Below are 18,510 nucleotides of genomic sequence, written 5' to 3'. Positions count from 1 at the left end.
CTAAAAAGTAGCACAAATCGTAACTGTGTATTAGGCAACTAGGACCCTCCTAGGTTTCTGTCTGCAGTACAGGAGCCTGCACTTCTGGATCACAAAGTATTCTGTCTGCCTGCAACCACTGCTAGCACGTCAGGGAATGCAGTAGCTGATTGCATATTCTTATTTATGCAGTTCAAGACTGCGCTATTTACCTTCCCTGTGTTTTTTTTTTTTTTTTTTTTAGTGCATGTGTCTTTTTGGGGCTTTAGTATTATGTTTTTTTTTGGTACTTTTTTGTTTTTATACCCAGTTAAATGTAAATTAAAAAATAGAGGAAAAGGTCATTTTTTTCACATTCTTTATTTTTCTGTTAATGGCACAACTAGATAGATAGAGATAGAGATATATATATATATATATATATATCTCTATCTCTATCTCTATCTCTCTATCTATCTATCTATCTCTATCTCTATCTCTCTATTTTATAAATTGTCCCCTTTCCGTAATAGTCATATACAACCTTTTGGGGCACATTCAATGTAACATTTTATTTCTTATTGCTGATTTCTCCTGGAACTGGAGTTGACATAGTAGTCCCAGTTACAAGGGAAATACCCCAGTGAGGTTATGCAGTCTCACTGCAGAGCTGATCTGAGTCTGCTAAGACCCACCAGCCTGTGCAGATACCTGTCCCCTGGCAGTAACATGGCCGCTGGGACCAGAGCAGGAATTGCCATGGCCAGTTTCTGATCTCTATACACAGCACTCATTCAGTGCTGTGTATGCTGCCATAGGGAAAGCAGGGATGGTTAGAAATCGTCCCTGTCTTCTTTATGGGGGGCCCTGCTGTCACTTCAGCGGTGATCTCTGCAAGAAGGTTTATAAATGACCCTGCTGACTGTAAAAAGTTAATAAACTCGCAGTAAGCCTGTGATCACCAACCAGTGGCTCTCCATCTTTTGCAAAACTTGAACTCCCATCATTTCCTCATAGTCGCAGGCTATCTGAGCATGATGGGATTTGTAGTTTTTGCAACAGCTGGCGAACCACAGGTTGGAGAGCATTGCAATAAACACTAAAGTGCTCTCAGGTGGTGGCTGCATACAGCCAGAATGTTTTTTTGTTTTTTTTTTTAATTTGTCTATGTATGGAATTTAAAGATCTGACCCAAATACATGCATAAAGTGCTCCAAATCTGTTGTAATGTAAGGAGACCAGTACTTATGTTTTTTCCTTTTTGATTTATCTCCTGCAGCAAAAGGCCAAAGACAATCGTGCAGCACATCGTATAAACAAGGTACAGAAGGTAAGTGATTGCTTTTAGAGAGAACCTGCCACCAGGAAAATGCAATCTACAAGCAGAATGGTATATGTACAGCCGGAGGAGCTGAGCAGATTTGATATATCATTTGATGATCAAAATTCAGCAAAACTTAAGTAATGTTTATTAAAATCTCTGCTCTTTCTGTGCTCATTTGCTCAAGTGGGCAGTCTTATCAGTGATTTGATAGCAGTCCCTGTATAAGTGAGTATAATACTGCCCACTTGGCTACTAAACTTAAAGAGCAGAGATTTAAATAAATTACAAGTTAGATTATATATCCGTCTGCTCAGCTCGTCCTGCTGTCCAGATTGCATTGCACTTTCAGGGTGATAGGTTCTTTGGCTGTATTCTGGCACATTTTTTTTTTTTTTTTTCCTCTCTAGACCCTTGTTCCAGAGCAATTGGTGCCAGTAGTTTTTGCTCCCGATAGGTTATTGAGGCCATGCACTGTCAATGTGGTGTCATTTTCGGACAGTGAACCATAGCTATGACATTATCCACATCCACCTGCACTGTGTCACAGCTGTGGTTAACTCCCTGTTGAAAATCATACCCCCTTAACAGTGCATGGCCTCAATACGATATTGGAAGCTGCAGATACAGCCATGTTATGGCAGTCACTGTTGTAGGAGGACCTGATAGGTCCTCTTTAAATGTAAAACTAAATAACTTTTTTTTTTAAACTGTCTTTATCAAAAATGTCAAATTTTTTTGTTGTTGTTTCTGTAGAATTCATGGTACTCGTTTACATAGCTGTCTGTGCTGCTGCTTTTGACATAGATGCCAACAGCAAAGAGCTACTGTCAGCTCCCGACTGACCTCTATCTGCTTTACAGAGAACCTGCTCTTGCTTCTTGGCAGCTTGCCTCCTTCACTCTCCTGCCACAGTGGAACAGTTCAATGTTAGCCTGGGTTCACACTGTTTGAACCCCCTGCAGGTCCATTCAGATGCATGCCAATGACTGAAAGCCCTGCAAAGAGCTAAAACACAATATGAAACTGTATAGAAGAGAACATGGATCGCACATCCACATGCCATGCATTGATCTGTTGTTTCTCAGCACAATATAAACAGTCTACAAATAATTTGTATACATTTTAATCAAAATGCGTAAGCCCACACACCAGGTCAAAGTGGGTCTCCTAGCACCATGTGGTAGCACCTGCAGGTGGCGAGAGCCAGCAGTCAAACCACACCCTTACCTGTCATACAAAGCCCTCTTGGCCCCACCAACCCACAGGCACAGCATTGCAGCCACAACAGCAACTGCGCAGTACTGCACTAATGTGAACAGCTGTCTAGCACTCACCTTTCCAAAACTGAGACCAAGTCGGTGGATGTTTAATCCATGCCATTTTCTTTTTGATATTTTACAGTGTGAAACCAGCCTAAGTAGCACACAGCTTAGCAGAGGAAGAGGAAAGGTGGGATTTTACCTAGTGCAGTAGGGGCAGAGAGCTTACACACACAGCAGGGTCTACAAGTTGAGAGATTGAGGAGATTGCTCAGGCTGTATTAGGCCATCTGCGCACATTATGGAATACAACGGTATGTGAGATTACACAAATCTCTTTGCGGATTGTTTTCATGTGGAAACTGACCTGCAGTGCGGATTTCCAAATCTGCAGCATGTCAGTTAGGTTTGCGGTTTCAGCTGCAAATTTCATCCTTCTCCAATGAAGGGTGTGATCTGCACCAAAAACCACTGTTAGAAATTGCAGATATGTTGCAGAAACGCACATAAATCCACACTGAAAGTCTTGCGGATTTTATGTGCGATCACCCGCATAGTGTGCATGTGATCTTAGGCCCTTTGCAGACGAGCGTGTCTGGATGCGTCCCGGTGCATTGCGGCAAACCCGTGCGAGTAGGTACGCAATTGCAGTCAGTTTTGACTGCAATTGCGTTCCGTTGTTCAGTTTTTATCTCGCGGGTGCAATGCGTTTTGCACACGCGTGATAAAAAACTGAATGTGGTACCCAGACCCGAACTTCTTCACAGAAGTTTAGGTTTGGGTTCAAGGTTGTGTAGATTGTATTATTTTCCCTTATAACATGGTTATAAGGGAAAATAATAGCATTCTGAATACAGAATGCATAGTACAATAGGGCTGGAGGGGTTAAAAAAAAAAAATCCATGGTAATGGATCATGTGACGGACCATGTGATGAACGTAGTGACGTCATCAAAGGTCCTATTCCTCACAAAAGAAGACAGAAGAGATTCCGGCTGTGCGAACAAGTAGATTAACATAGTAACATAGTACATAAGGCCGGAAAAAGACATTTGTCCATCCAGTTCGGCCTGTTATCCTGCAAGTTGATCCAGAGGAAGGCAAAAAAAAAACAACTGTGAGGTAGAAGCCAATTTCCCCCACTTTAGGAGAATAAAAAATTCCTTCCCGACTCCAATCAGGCAATCAGAATAACTCCCTGGATCAACGACCCCTCTCTAGTAGCTATAGCCTGTAATATATTACACTCCAGAAATACATCCAGGCCCCTCTTGAATTCCTTTATTGTACTCACCATCACCTCCTCCTCAGGCAGAGAGTTCCATAGTCTCACTGCTCTTACCGTAAAGAATCCTTTTCTATGTTTGTGTAGAAACCTTCTTTCCTCCAGACGCAGAGGATCTCCCCTCGTCACAGTCCTGGGGATAAAAAGATGATGGGAGAGATCTCTGTACTGACCCCTGATATATTTATACATAGTAATTAGATCTCCCCTCAGTCGTCTTTTTTTCTAAAGTGAATAATCCTAATGTTGATAATCTTTCAGGGTACTGTAGTTGCCCCATTCCAGTTATTACTTTAGTTGCCCTCCTCTGGACCTTCTCCAGCTCTGCTATGTCTGCCTTGTTCACAGGAGCCCAGAACTGTACACAGTACTTTGTGTGGTCTGACTAGCGATTTGTAAAGTGGTAGGACTATGTTCTCATCACGGGAATCTATGCCCCTTCTGATGCAACCCATTATCTTATTGGCCTTGGCAGCAGCTGCCTGACACAGGTTTTTGCAGCTTAGTTTGCTGTTTTATTAAAATTCCTAGATCCTTTTCCTTGTCAGTGTTACCGAGTGTTCTATCATTTAGTATGTGCGGGTGACTTGCATTATTCCTTCCCATGTGCATAACTTCTATGTGCATAATAGCTATGGTTCACTGTCCGAAAATGACACCACATTGACAGTGCATGGCCTCAATACATTTGTCAGTGTTAAACCTCATCTGCCACTTATCTGCCCAAGCCTCCAATCTATCCAGATCCCTCTGTAGCAGTATACTGTCCTCTTCAGTGTAAATTACTTTACACAGTTTAGTGTCATCTGCAAAAATTGACACTTTACTATGCAAGCCTTCTACAAGATCATTAATAAATATATTGAAGAGAATAGGGCACAATACTGACCCGTGAGGTACCCCACTAGTGACAGTGACCCAATCTGAGTGTGTACCGTTACTATTACTGAGCCAGTTACTTACCCACATACAGACATTTTCTCCCAGTCCGAGCATTCTCATTTTATATACTAACCTTCTATGTGGTACAGTGTCAAATGCTTTGGAGAAGTCCAGATATAATACATCCATTGATTCGCCGCTGTCAAGTCTAGAACTTACCTCCTTATAGAAACTGATTAAATTAGTTTGGCATGACCGATCCCTCACGAAGCCATGCTGATATGGCGTTATTTGCTTATTTCCGTTGAGATGCTCTAAGATAGCATTTCTCAGAAAACCTTCAAACAGTTTACCCACAACAGATGTTAAACTTACCGGCCTATAGTTTCCAGGCTCTGTTTTTGGACCCTTTTTGAATATTGGCACCACATTTGCCATGCGCCAATCCTGTGGGACATTCCCTGTCAGTATAGAGTCCGCAAATATCAGATATAAGGGTCTGGCTATGACATTACTTAATTCCCTTAGGATACGGGGGTGTATGCCATCCGGTCCTGGCGATTTGTCTATTTTTAATCTTTTTAAGTCGCTGAGTTAAATTTTTTTTATTTTATTTTTTTAACCCCTCCAGCCCTATTGTACTATGTATTCTGTATTCAGAATGCTATTATTTTCCCTTATAACCATGTTATAAGGGAAAATAATAATGATCGGGTCCCCATCGTCGCCTAGCAACCGTGCGTGAAAATCGCACTGCATCCGCACTTGCTTGCGGATGCTTGCGATTTTCACGCAACCCCATTCATTTCTATGGGGCCTGCGTTGCGTGAAAAACGCACAAAGAGGTGCATGCTGCGATTTTCACGCAAAGCACAAGTGATGCGTGAAAATCACTGCTCATGTGCACAGCCCCATAGAAGTGAATGGGTCCGGATTCAGTGCGGGTGCAATGCGTTCACCTCACGCATTGCACCCGCGCGGAAATCTTACCCGTGTGAAAGGGGCCTTAGAGTGTGGGGAGGAAGGAGTACACACTGTTGCATCTGCGGGAAGGATGGAGGATATTGCATTCTCTGACAACATCAGTGACTACACAGGGAAAAGGGGATCACGGGATGTTTGAATGTTTGCAGAATAGAAAAGTAGTAGAGGAATGAGGCTACATTCACACGTTTTGATGGCTGTCACGTCTGTTTTAAGATCAATGGTAGTCTATAGGTTTATTCACATGGCTGTTTTTTTTTTTTTTTTGACGGCTGGTGAATAACAGACGTCCAAAAAATAGCACATGTTCCATTTTGTCAGTTTTCACGAACCGACTGTTTTTAACGTCCGTTTCCCAGAAAGGCTTCAGTTAGAAAAAAAAAAGTCTATTAAGAACAGATTTTTTGCCAGCTTTAATGGACGTGTTCGTCACCGTCCTGTGAATGTAGCCTGATGCTGTGCTAATTCATAAGAGCTAGTGAAAGCAGCAGCTTTCTGGATATACAGAAGAGAAGGGCACACCCACATGAGCAGAGTCTGTAAAAAAGGAGTAGGTTGCAAATTACATACTTTATAATGGTGTCTGCAATGGATGATGTAATGGAGATTGTAGTCAACCTTCCTTCTTTTTTTTTTCTCGAGCTAGCATTGGCAAAAATTTTCACACCCTATGAAATAGTATATTGAAGAAAACTACTGATAAAGATACTTATTTGCAGATTTCAGCACTTTAATCTTGATAATGTTGGTAATCTGTAGGAGCTACCAAAACCCGAAGGTGGTAACCTATGGTCAACTACTATCCATAGTCCCACCCCTCCCATGTTGCATGTGTCCTCAGCGGTCACATGTGCTAAATCGGCACGTCACTACCAGAGATTGGCTGCAGAAGACCAAAAACCTTTGTTCTTGCAGAAACCAGAAGCAGCTGGTAATGAGGCAGCATTAAATTGACCAAAGGTTACCACTATTTGGGTTGTTGCCTCCTAGGTTGAACAGCCCCCTTAATAAGCCCACATTTAAATATTCATATATTTACAATAAAATAAAAATCTACTTGTATATATTTCTGCTTGATCTTTTATAGCAGGCTGAAAGTCAAATCAACAAGCAGTCCAAAGTAGAAGGAGTACGAAAAGCAGAGCGTCCCGTTCTTCAGCTTCAGATTCCTATGCATCCTGGTTCACAGTCTGGAGCAAGCCATGACTATCGCGGTACAGCTTCAACAGGACAGGATGTCTACATATCTAGTGGCTCTGCAATGTCTACCTCCTCAGACTTGTTTCTGAAACCGTCTTCAGCAGGCACTCCTGGAGCAGAGTCTTCTGCTGACATGTTCTTCAAATTGCCTCCTCAGTCTCCATCTCAGGAGCCCTTTCCTAGTTCTCCTGCATATTCTTTGGACTCCCGATATCCGTCTTCCTTGACACAGTCACCAGCCTCTGCTGGGGGTTTTCAGACTCTTTCTGGAGCAGAGCACCAACCTGCACTGAATACACAGAATGCTTCATGTGTGGAATATCAGCCTTCGCGTGCAACCACTCCCCATCAGCCAGAGTCATTTGTCAAGCCACGATATCCAACCGGATCTCTCGATAACCTTTCACTAATGGGGAGCCCTAGCTCAAGGTCTTTTCAACTAAATGAGTCCTCCAGCAAAACCGAAACCATGCTGTCTCCTACACGTTACAGTGATACCAAGAGACAGACTGACGGAATTCTCCTTCAAATAAAAAAGGAAGAAGTTGGGCTTGGCTCTCCTGGCTTTCCACACAGCACTTGTTCTGATGGAACACCTGAGATGAAATGTGATGTGTTCAAGGCTCCCCTAACCCCTCGAATGTCTCAGCTAGAGCCTCACAGTCCAGCTCCATCCCATAGGGAAACTCATATTCAAGCACAAATAACATCACCTCAACATCATTCAGAAATGTACAGACAGACTTCAGTATCTGCATATAATGACCCTTATGCTCAGCCTCCATTAACGCCTCGACCTCAGCCCTTAGAAGGTAGCTTGTCGAGTCGGCCCCTGACTTCTGACCCTTTCAACCGTATTCCAACAAGCCCACAATCCCAGGGAAGTTCCCATTCCCCTTTGACCCCTAGACCATTGTCAACTGAAGCATTTTGTCCCTCGCCAGTGACACCACGATTTCAGTCTCCAGACCCATATTCCCGTCCACCTTCGCGGCCCCAGTCACGAGATCCATTTGCCCCACTTTATAAACCTCCACGTCCTCAGATGATAGAAACTGGTTTTAAACCAACTGCACAACTTTCTCACTCCAATCCCGTCGGTACAACCTACCAACAGTCTTTAGATGTTCACCAAAAGGCTCAAGGAGGCCAACAAAGTTTATTTTCTCGTTCTCCAGGAGCAAATGTCTATCAAAATTCTCAAAATCAGTTATGTTTCACTTTTCCTCATTCCCCTGGAGATGGTGTCAAAAGCTCTCCCTCCCACCAGCAGCATTCAACCCCCATCCATTCACTGAACAGCCATTTTACACCAAGCAAGCCACAAATCTATACTTCTCCAAACAGCAGTACCTCCTCATCCTTCCACCCTGCAGGCAGTCCACACTCCTCTGGAAACAGTAACACTTCAGAAGCTTATGTCCAGTCTCCACTCCGACCTCCTTCAGCTTTACCCCAAGAACCATCCTATCAGTCCCCAGCTACTAACCAGCGTGCAGGTCTCAACTCTCCAGCTGAAAAACCCAGAGAAGATATTGCTGCTATTCCAAATACTCTTGGCAATGCTGGTAGGGATGTACCAGAACTACAAGGAACAACCGATGCTTCTCTAAGCAACCTCAGTCAGTCTGAGCAAGAGAAACAAAGACAGGTGTGTGTATTTCTATTGAGATCTGTTATAGGAATATATGGAATACATGTTACTAATGTTGAGTTGTCCTTATTTCATTCAGCGCCAAAGGCTAAGAGAACTCCTCATAAGGCAGCAGATCCAGAGAAATACCTTAAGACAGGAAAAGGAAGCTGCTGCAGCAGCTATGAGTACTTCGCAAACCGGATGGACTGGAGAACCAAGTGGACAAGGTTATGATCAGTCAGGTCGTGTAGTGATGTATCCTTCACAGGTATAAGATGACATTTTGATTGTCGGTATGCTACTAATGCTGAAACATTTAAATGAGCCAAGAATTTCATGTTTTGTGTTTTTCTTTTTTTTTCTTTTTCTTTTTTTATGCAAAGCAGGAAAAGGTTGCTGTTGGAGTGATCACTGCTTCTCCAGGGGCTGTAAAAGTTCCGGGACAGATAGTGACATCAACCCCATTTCCACAGGAGGAACGTTTGAATGCTCCTTTGCCTTCTGCATCTCCTGTTTCTGGTGATGGCTCTGCCAGGTAGGCTGAAAATATGATTTTCACATTATACTGATGTTGAACGTGACAGATAACTGCACAGGGACTGAAATCATTTATTTTGTATAGACCAATCAATAAAAGTGATTTATAATAGAATTCAATAACTTTTATTTGGGACACTTAGAGTCCAAACAACACAGTTGAGCCATTGATGTACATTTAGCAGAAATAAACCTTGCCTGTTACCTAACTGCATAATTTAATATTGCCAATATGCATAAATGAGAGTTTACACCTTCTGCTGTCCCTATACCCTGTTGAACATCAAAGGGGAGACTCATGTTTGTGGACCCCCCGCCAAATTTTATCAAGACAGACTCTTTTAAAGACTTAATGTGGGGGATACAGTCAGCACAACCCTATATGCAGGTGCACATCGCTATGGCGAAATACATATACAAAGAAAAAGACACAAATGCAATAGCACTCTGCAACCAGCACTCCGCCCTGCCTCCATGCTGGATGTCGAATGAGGCATTGGTGTACATTTTGGCCAAAGCGTAATAAGCCACTCACCACCTCAAGGTCGCCTCTATGAATGGTCCCTAACACTGGCACCGGACGGGGTTAAAAGCAGAGCGTGCCTGGCATGCATGCTATACCTGCGCCCCCTGGACTTTGTGTGGCTGTCATGGCCCATAAACAGGTAGCGTTAGGGACCACTCATAGAGGCGACATTGACGTGGTGAGTGGCTTATTACGCTTTGGCCAAAATGTACACCAATGCCTCATTCAACATCCAGCATGGAGGCAGGGCGGAGTGCTGGTTGCAGAGTGCTATTGCATTTGTGTCTTTTTCTTTTAAAGACTTGTAGTGTCTCTAGTTAAAATGTGCTGATATCTGCACCTCTCGTAGTTTATTTAGAAATGTTAGTAAATGGTTCTCTGTTTCCGTTACGTACCTGTCAGTATCTAATGATCTTTTATTTTATAACTTGTTATACTATATCTTCAATGAGATAACTAGTAATATCTGTTTGTCTATGTGTTTTAGACATTCCACTGAAGGAACACAAGCCTTGTTTCCAAGGGGATCTTATTCTGATCAACAGCATATATGGCAATCAGCAGTCACAGGGCAAAGGACTTTGGCATCGGTTCGGTTCCCTGAAGGGAATAGGCTGCCTTCAACCCCAACAGTGAATAGTGGAGGCGTAGTTCGCCTGCCATTTCCTGGTGATCAGGTCACTGTTGGTGGGGCACCATATATTGAATTGCGCCATCATGGCCAAAAACTACCTGTTGGAATTCCCTTTTCACCACCTGGCCCTCAGAATAGGCCTCGCTTCTATGTTCCAGGGGAAGGTGCCAATACCTCTGTAATAACAGGAGTAATGAGAGGGGATGGAAATCCATTGCAAGTACCTGTAATGAGAAGTCCTTTAATGCAGCATCAAAAAACTTTGCCTCCATCTCTTGCTCATGCGGGAACTGTAGGTGTTTCACAGGTTATACAAGCAAAAGTTTCAACAGAAATTACACAACAGCAAGCTAATGTTCCTCTACAAACCAATCCACCTGCTGAAAGCTCTAAGGAAGGATCAGCTCCAAAGGATCAGCTCCCTGGCCTTGCAAGTGGGAGAGTCCAGTGTGAGGATCCACCGGAACTAGATGTTGATTTTGATACACATAAAGACCTGGAAGATGATGATCTGGCTAATTTAAGCCTTGATGTTGCTAAAGCTGATGATGATTTGGATAATCTTGACAATCTTGAAACAAATGACCCTCATTTAGATGATCTTTTAAATGGAGATGAATTTGATCTTCTTGCTTATACTGACCCAGAATTGGACACAGGTGACAAAAAGGACATCTTCAATGAACACTTGCGTTTAGTTGAGTCTGCAAATGAGAAAGCTGAAGAAGAGGCAATGCTTAAGCTGGAGCCAGATATTGTGGAGACTAAAAATGAAAGCCTTCCAAAAGAGTTGCAAGCTAGTGGAGACTTGACCAAAGCTAGACGGCCTGGGGATATGAGACTGGATTTGGGTTCACATCTTTCTGCTAGTAGTAACACTTCTCAAGTTCCTTCGAGTGAGGAACCAAAGCCGTCTGCGTTTACAGAGGAATTAAAGCCAAAGCTAGAAGAGGGTGACCTGAAGACCAACAACTGTCAATATTCTGGTAGCAATTCCATTAATATTAAAAGTGAAATGCCTCTTGGCTCCGCAAAAACTTCACTTGGAGCAAGTGTGTTAAAAACAGGAGCTAATCTTCATTCAGTGAATTTAAACTCTGTCCAAACAATAAACCAGAGTGGACTCCTCTTCCCTAGCAAAGATTCCTCTACTGCAACTAATCCAAGTAGCCTAATCTTGGGAAAATTTGAGCTGGATGAAGGAACACTTGGTCTGCAATCTTCACGCCACTCTCCTGCTGATGATCTAGATAAGATGGAGAGCTCGCTTGTAGCAAGTGAACTTCCTCTTCTTATTGAAGACCTTCTTGAACATGAAAAAAAGGAACAGCAGAAAAAGCAGCTACTGTCTGCACAGCATTCAGAAAGTGGACAGCCTCACTCAATGATTAGTACTGCTATGCCCAACCAGCCAAGACCTCACCTTCATCAGGAAAGTCATCAAGCAAACCTTGTAGGACTGGGAATTGTGCCTAGGCATCAGGGGTTAGGTTCTACCCAACAAATGTTAACTTCTCAACAGCAGATGCAACAGAGACTTGTTGGTGTGCAAGCCAACTCTACTTTAGAGTCCCCCATGCATGTTTCTGCTAACCAGAGTCATTTGATTAGTGGTCAGCACATGTTACAAGCTACTGGACCTCAACAACAGGCTCTCCCTCCCAAGACAATCATGGGGCAACAAATGGTCATGAAGCAGCAACCGATGGTCATGCCACAGCAGCAGCAGCTGACAAATAACCCTTTCCCTGACACAGGTATTTACTGAGAGATTGTGTGACATTTTTTTTTTTTTTTGTATTTGCTATTTACTGCTTTATAATATACTGAGAACAAACTTGCCCTAGCTTATTTTAAGGGAATGTCATCAGAAACTGACCTATAGTTTGTTTTTCACACTGGTCACTGAGCCTCAGAATAGGCGGACACTTCCTATTCTGTAGAGGTCACTTTTCAGAAGTAGTCTCATTATTATCACAGGCAGGATTACAATGGAACACGTATATATTCTGTAATTATACATGATCCACCATTCACAAGTGATGTTGCAGCTTATCTACTTATACTTGCTGCCCAGTGACCTGCCGAAATCTCTTATAGTAGTCATTGTCACCTCTAGACTACAGTTTCCTGTGGTCCATGTGGCTGCTGTAAAGGATATCTCTGAATTCTGTTAGCTGTTTAGGCAAGACGACAGCCGTCATAATGTACATTTCTAATAGAACATATGTAGAAACAGAAAAGTAAAACATTAGAAAAAAATGTATATCTAGTATTGGGCCTTATGCACTTCCGCCAAAACCAGATGTGCATGCCAACCTTTTTTTCATGTCTATAAAAATTTCCCATCTTTGTCCACAAAACGGACAAGAATAGGAAGCGTTATCTTTTATGCGGACTGACAGAATGGACATACAGGTTATCAACATTGTGCTGTCTGCATTTTTTGCAGCCCCATTGAAATAAATGGTTCTATATCGGATCCGCACAAAATGCAGATCGGATGAAGAAATAAACAGTCGTGTGCATGAAGCCTTAAAGGGGTTCTGCACTTTGTTTTAACTAATGATCTATCCTCTGGATAGATCATCAGCATCTGACCGGCAGGGGTCCGACACCCGGGACCCCCGCCGATCAGCTGTTTGAGAAGGCAGTGGCGCTCCAGGAGCGCCGCGGCCTTCTCACTGTTTACCGCAGGTCCAGTGACCTCACGACTAGTATCAACTAGCGTGGGCGGGACTAAGCTCTGTTCACTTAAATGGAGCTTAGCCCCACCCACGCTAGTTGATACTAGTCGTGACGTCACTGGGCCGGCGGTAAACAGTGAGAAGGCCTCGGCGCTGCTGGAGTGCCACTGCCTTCTCGGACAGCTGATCGGCGGGGGTCCGGGTGTCGAACGCCCGCCGATCAGATTCTGATGATTTATCCAGAGGATAGATCATCAGTTAAAACAAAGTGCAGAACCCCTTTAAGTGGTAGAAAAATACAGATGATATATTCCCTTTTAAATGTCATGAAGCAATAGCAGTTTACACCTGTAAGAATTTTATGTGTGTAAGGTACTGTTCACCTCAGCCCTGGCCAATTCTGTTCTGCTATCTAAGGAGCAGGACAACAAAACTGATGGCAGTGCTGTATCTGTTACACGATAGACACCAGCAGACCCCATGTGGTCTGTCGGGTTTCCGTCAAGGTATGCATAATTTTACTAGAAAAAAAAATTGCGCTTTGTGCTGTGCTTCAAAATACTTTCCTTTTGTTGCGTTCTCATACCGGAGAGCAGACCTCAGCAAGCTGCGGTTTTCTTTCCGTCATGGGATGCGGAGCAGGACGGATCTGTCATGACCCACAATGCAAGTCAATGGGGACGGATCAGTTTTCTCCGACACAATAGAAAACTGATCCGTCCCCCATTGACTTTTAATGGAGTTCATGACGGATCCGTCTTGGCTATGTTAAAGATAATACAACCGGATCCGTTCATAACGGATGCAGATGGTTGTACTATCGGTAATGGAAGCGTTTTTGCTGAATCTGCCAGATCCGGCAAAAACACTAGTGTGAAAGTAGCCTTATGGAGCCTACATCACAGATATGCACAGAGCTTTAGGCCCCTTGCAGACGAGTGAGTATTCCACGCGGTTGCAATGCATGATGCGGACGCATTGCGCCCGTACTGAATCCGGACCCATTCACATCAATCGGTCTGTGTACATGAGCGTTGGTTTTCACGCATCACTTGTGCGTTAAGTGAAAATCGCAGCATATTCTATATTTAGCGCTTTTCACGCAGAAGTGAATGGGGCTGCGTGAAAATCGCATCCGCAAGCAAGTGCGGATGCGATGTGTTTTTCACGGATGGTTGCTAAAAGATGTTTGTATACCTTCAATTTTTTATCACGCGCGTGCAAAACGCATTAAATCCAATGCACCCTCGCGATAAAAACTGAACGTGATCGCAGGCAAAACTGAATGAACTTACTTGCAAAATTGTGCATTTTTCACTAAACTCATCCGGACCTGTTCCGCTCACGCTCGTCTATAAGTGGCCTTAGGGATATTATCTTGTCTGAAGCCGATGCAACTGAAATTAAACATTTTCAAAAATGGAAGATTAAAGTTAAAAACAAAACAAAAAAGAAACTTCCCTATAGTTCTCATGCAGAGAAGGATGGCACCAGATGGGTGTACAAGGTAATGTCACATATATGGCGGCATCTCTTGAGCTCCAGGGAAACTCCATTCTGAATCTTGCATTTATATCGTTCAGAATTTGAGCTGTCACCTAGCAATAATCCGCAAACCAGCTTTTATCGTAATGTCAAAGCACCATAAAATATCACTCAATGACATTGTGGATATTGGGTCCTTTTTTGTTTTTACAATTAAAAAAATTTTTATTATGTAAAATTGCAGATCTTGATAAGTTTGCTGCCGAGGACATTATAGATCCAATTGCCAAGGCAAAAATGGTTGCTCTGAAGGGAATAAAAAAAGTGATGGCACAAGGTAGCATTGGCGTCACTCCCGGCATTAACAGGTATGTGCCTTTTTTTACATTTGTGGCAGTTAATAAGAATTGCGGTCTGCAAACCCCTGTGACGTTGGGCTATATAACCAGGGGGTTCTAGACCGCCTGAGTGCTCAGACGTTGTAATGTTTGTACTCCTGATTACCAAGTATGGCTTGAGCCTGCAGCCGCAGACGTCTGTTTGTTGGAAGATTTTCAACATTCGACTTGCTGTTAAACATTCAGTAATGCAATTTAAAGCGTACCTCTGGATATGCTATATGTGTATAGGTGGTGTCAGTAGGACCACACATTTGCGGAAACGTTTTTTCTGTAACACCAGTATGTCTTTCTATTTAGGCAACAGGTATCTCTCCTTGCTCAAAGGCTTGGAGTTCCAGGAGCCACTGATTCTACCACCCAAGGTCCTGGTACTGGAACTGCTCAAGTAAGTTTTGGGGTGGATTTACTTGCATGTTGAATGAAGTTGGTCTCTGTGACTGGCTCGCTTGCATATGTGCAATGCCCAATTGACACATCAAGATGAACAAATCGTTATGCCAGATCTCCCATTTGCAATAGGATTTTACTGTTCTCAGATAATGACCTACAGTTTAAACAAAGTATTTTCTCGTTAATGTCATTGGGGGACACAGCACGATGGGTTTACGCCCAGCTACCACTAGGAGGCGACACTAGATATGAAAAAGGTTGGCTCCGCCCAGGTGGGCTATACCATCGCCACAGACACTAGACTGATCAGTTTTAGTCTAGTGTCTGTAGGAGGCAGACATGACCTGCTCTTCTCCTGCAGGTCTTGCTGCTACTTTTTTTTCTTTTTCTTTTTTTCTTCACTTTTGCAGGTTTTATCCTGCAGCAGGGGGTCTTCATTGTGGAGGTCCACTTTAGTAGCACCCCCTGCGGGCACATACCTCATCGGTCACCCAGTCCCACATTATTGCATCCGCAGTGGAGTACCGGTAATCGGACTCTTGTGCGAGTTTACCGAAGGGGTGATCCTGCAGTGCCCGAAGACGCCAGATGGTGAGTGTGCTCCCTAAAATCACTGCAAAAAATGCACCAAAATGATACGCAACTGACAATACTAGCTAATTCCTCAGGCCGATGTTCAAAGCTGAGAACTTTGCCAATATCTTCCAGTCAGGAACATATCGGAGCTCCTCATGCACCACGTCACGGTGTCTCAGCACGAATGGCGTCCTACCACTAACCTGCCCGTGGTGTGTGAACAGGGTCTGAACAATGCTAGAAACCAACTCACAGCCAGACTCTCACATGCCTCCATAGTGGTATCACCAATGCATTGTGAGGTAGGATAAAGCTGTGAGCCGCACACACAACAGACCATGTGACTCAGAAGCCACCAGGTGCAAAAGAACGTTACCAACAAAATAAAGTGGCACATTCCATACACAAAAGGACAAAAAAACTCACAGAAAAAAGTGGCTTAAACGGGTGAAAATGCTCCAAACCCAGACACGGTAGCATGTCTATAAGCGGGTGAGCCATTCCTACCCCTAGTTAGGGACTCCTTCCCTCCCATCCATCCATACTCCATCGGGGTGCCCTCCCCCGGGCAGTCCTTCCCTTCCTCAGCCTCTTAATTACTCTAGTCCCCAGCTTGATCCTGGACTAGGGCGCACCAGTTCCCGCCTTTTTCTCTGTGTGGCTCATTTTCTCTCTATATGGGGATCGCTATGAACCCCTCCCCCCCTCAGGGCATTCCTTCCTCCCCTCCCCTGGTCCCATGGTGTCCGCCCGCTTAGGGTGCTTTATTTCCGGCTGCAGCGCCTACTTTAGTCCCTGGCTCCGGCTGTGATAAAGCCGCATCTGTGTTCCGATTATTTATATATATATATATATATATATATATATATAACACACAGAAAATCCGCAGCACTCCTTGAAGTAAAAAATGTGCAGTTTATTCACACATGTCAAAATAACAACGTTTCGGTTCTCTCACAGAACCTTTCTCAAGTTAGGGACCTGACTTGAGAAAGGTTCTGTGAGAGAACTGAAACGTTGTTATTTTGACATGTGTGAATAAACTGCACATTTTTTTACTTCAAGGAGTGCTGCGGATTTTCTGTGTTCTCTATCCTGTCCTGCATCGAGGGATTACCGCGGGCACCGCACAGCTACAGCTGTATATTAAGGAGTGCTGCCTGACCTTTTCTATGGGGATATATATATATATACACAGAGAGTGCAGAATTATTAGGCAAGTTGTATTTTTGAGGATTAATTTTATTATTGAACAACAACCATGTTCTCAATGAACCCAAAAAACTCATTAATATCAAAGCTGAATATTTTTGGAAGTAGTTTTTAGTTTGTTTTTAGTTTTAGCTATTTTAGGGGGTCATCTGTGTGTACAGGTGACTATTACTGTGCATAATTATTAGGCAACTTAACAAAAAACAAATATATACCCATTTCAATTATTTATTTTTACCAGTGAAACCAATATAACATCTCAACATTCACAAATATACATTTCTGACATTCAAAAACAAAACAAAAACAAATCAGTGACCAATATAGCCACCTTTCTTTGCAAGGACACTCAAAAGCCTGCCATCCATGGATTCTGTCAGTGTTTTGATCTGTTCACCATCAACATTGCGTGCAGCAGCAACCACAGCCTCCCAGACACTGTTCAGAGAGGTGTACTGTTTTCCCTCCTTGTAAATCTCACATTTGATGATGGACAACAGGTTCTCAATGGGGTTCAGATCAGGTGAACAAGGAGGCCATGTCATTAGATTTTCTTCTTTTACACCCTTTCTTGCCAGCCACGCTGTGGAGTACTTGGACGCGTGTGATGGAGCATTGTCCTGCATGAAAATCATGTTTTTCTTGAAGGATGCAGACTTCTTCCTGTACCACTGCTTGAAGAAGGTGTCTTCCAGAAACTGGTAGTAGGACTGGGAGTTGAGCTTGACTCCATCCTCAACCCGAAAAGGCCCCACAAGCTCATCTTTGATGATACCAGCCCAAACCAGTACTCCACCTCCACCTTGCTGGCGTCTGAGTCGGGCTGGAGCTCTCTGCCCTTTACCATTCCAGCCACGGGCCCATCCATCTGGCCCATCAAGACTCACTCTCATTTCATCAGTCTTGAGATATTTCTTGGCCCAGTCTTGACGTTTCAGCTTGTGTGTCTTGTTCAGTGGTGGTCGTCTTTCAGCCTTTCTTACCTTGGCCATGTCTCTGAGTATTGCACACCTTGTGCTTTTGGGCACTCCAGTGATGTTGCAGCTCTGAAATATGGCCAAACTGGTGGCAAGTGGCATCTTGGCAGCTGCACGCTTGACTTTTCTCAGTTCATGGGCAGTTATTTTGCGCCTTGGTTTTTCCACACGCTTCTTGCGACCCTGTTGACTATTTTGAATGAAACGCTTGATTGTTCGATGATCACGCTTCAGAAGCTTTGCAATTTTAAGAGTGCTGCATCCCTCTGCAAGATATCTCACTATTTTTGACTTTTCTGAGCCTGTCAAGTCCTTCTTTTCACCCATTTTGCCAAAGGAAAGGAAGTTGCCTAATAATTATGCACACCTAATATAGGGTGTTGAGGTCATTAGACCACACCCCTTCTCATTACAGAGATGCACATCACCTAATATGCTTAATTGGTAGTAGGCTTTCGAGCCTATACAGCTTGGAGTAAGACAACATGCATAAAGAGGATGATGTGGTCAAAATACTCATTTGCCTAATAATTCTACACGCAGTGTGTGTATGTATGT

General features: G+C 43.4%; 1 protein-coding gene across 1 annotated transcript in view; it reads left to right on the top strand.

The window, feature by feature from the left end:
- KMT2D (lysine methyltransferase 2D) overlaps positions 1-18,510 on the top strand; it is a 158,304-nt gene that overhangs the window by 83,472 nt on the left and 56,322 nt on the right. The window contains 7 exon segments of the mRNA XM_040425528.1: positions 1,238-1,288; positions 6,779-8,542; positions 8,625-8,795; positions 8,911-9,062; positions 10,078-11,981; positions 14,641-14,764; positions 15,095-15,182. Coding sequence (XP_040281462.1) covers positions 1,238-1,288; positions 6,779-8,542; positions 8,625-8,795; positions 8,911-9,062; positions 10,078-11,981; positions 14,641-14,764; positions 15,095-15,182 — 4,254 coding nt within the window.

Source organism: Bufo bufo, chromosome 3 (genome assembly GCF_905171765.1).
Source record: "Bufo bufo chromosome 3, aBufBuf1.1, whole genome shotgun sequence".
In the NCBI taxonomy this organism is placed as follows: Eukaryota; Metazoa; Chordata; class Amphibia; order Anura; family Bufonidae; genus Bufo; species Bufo bufo.
Note: the sequence above shows the minus strand (reverse complement) of the source record. Positions and strands in the feature narration are given on the sequence as shown.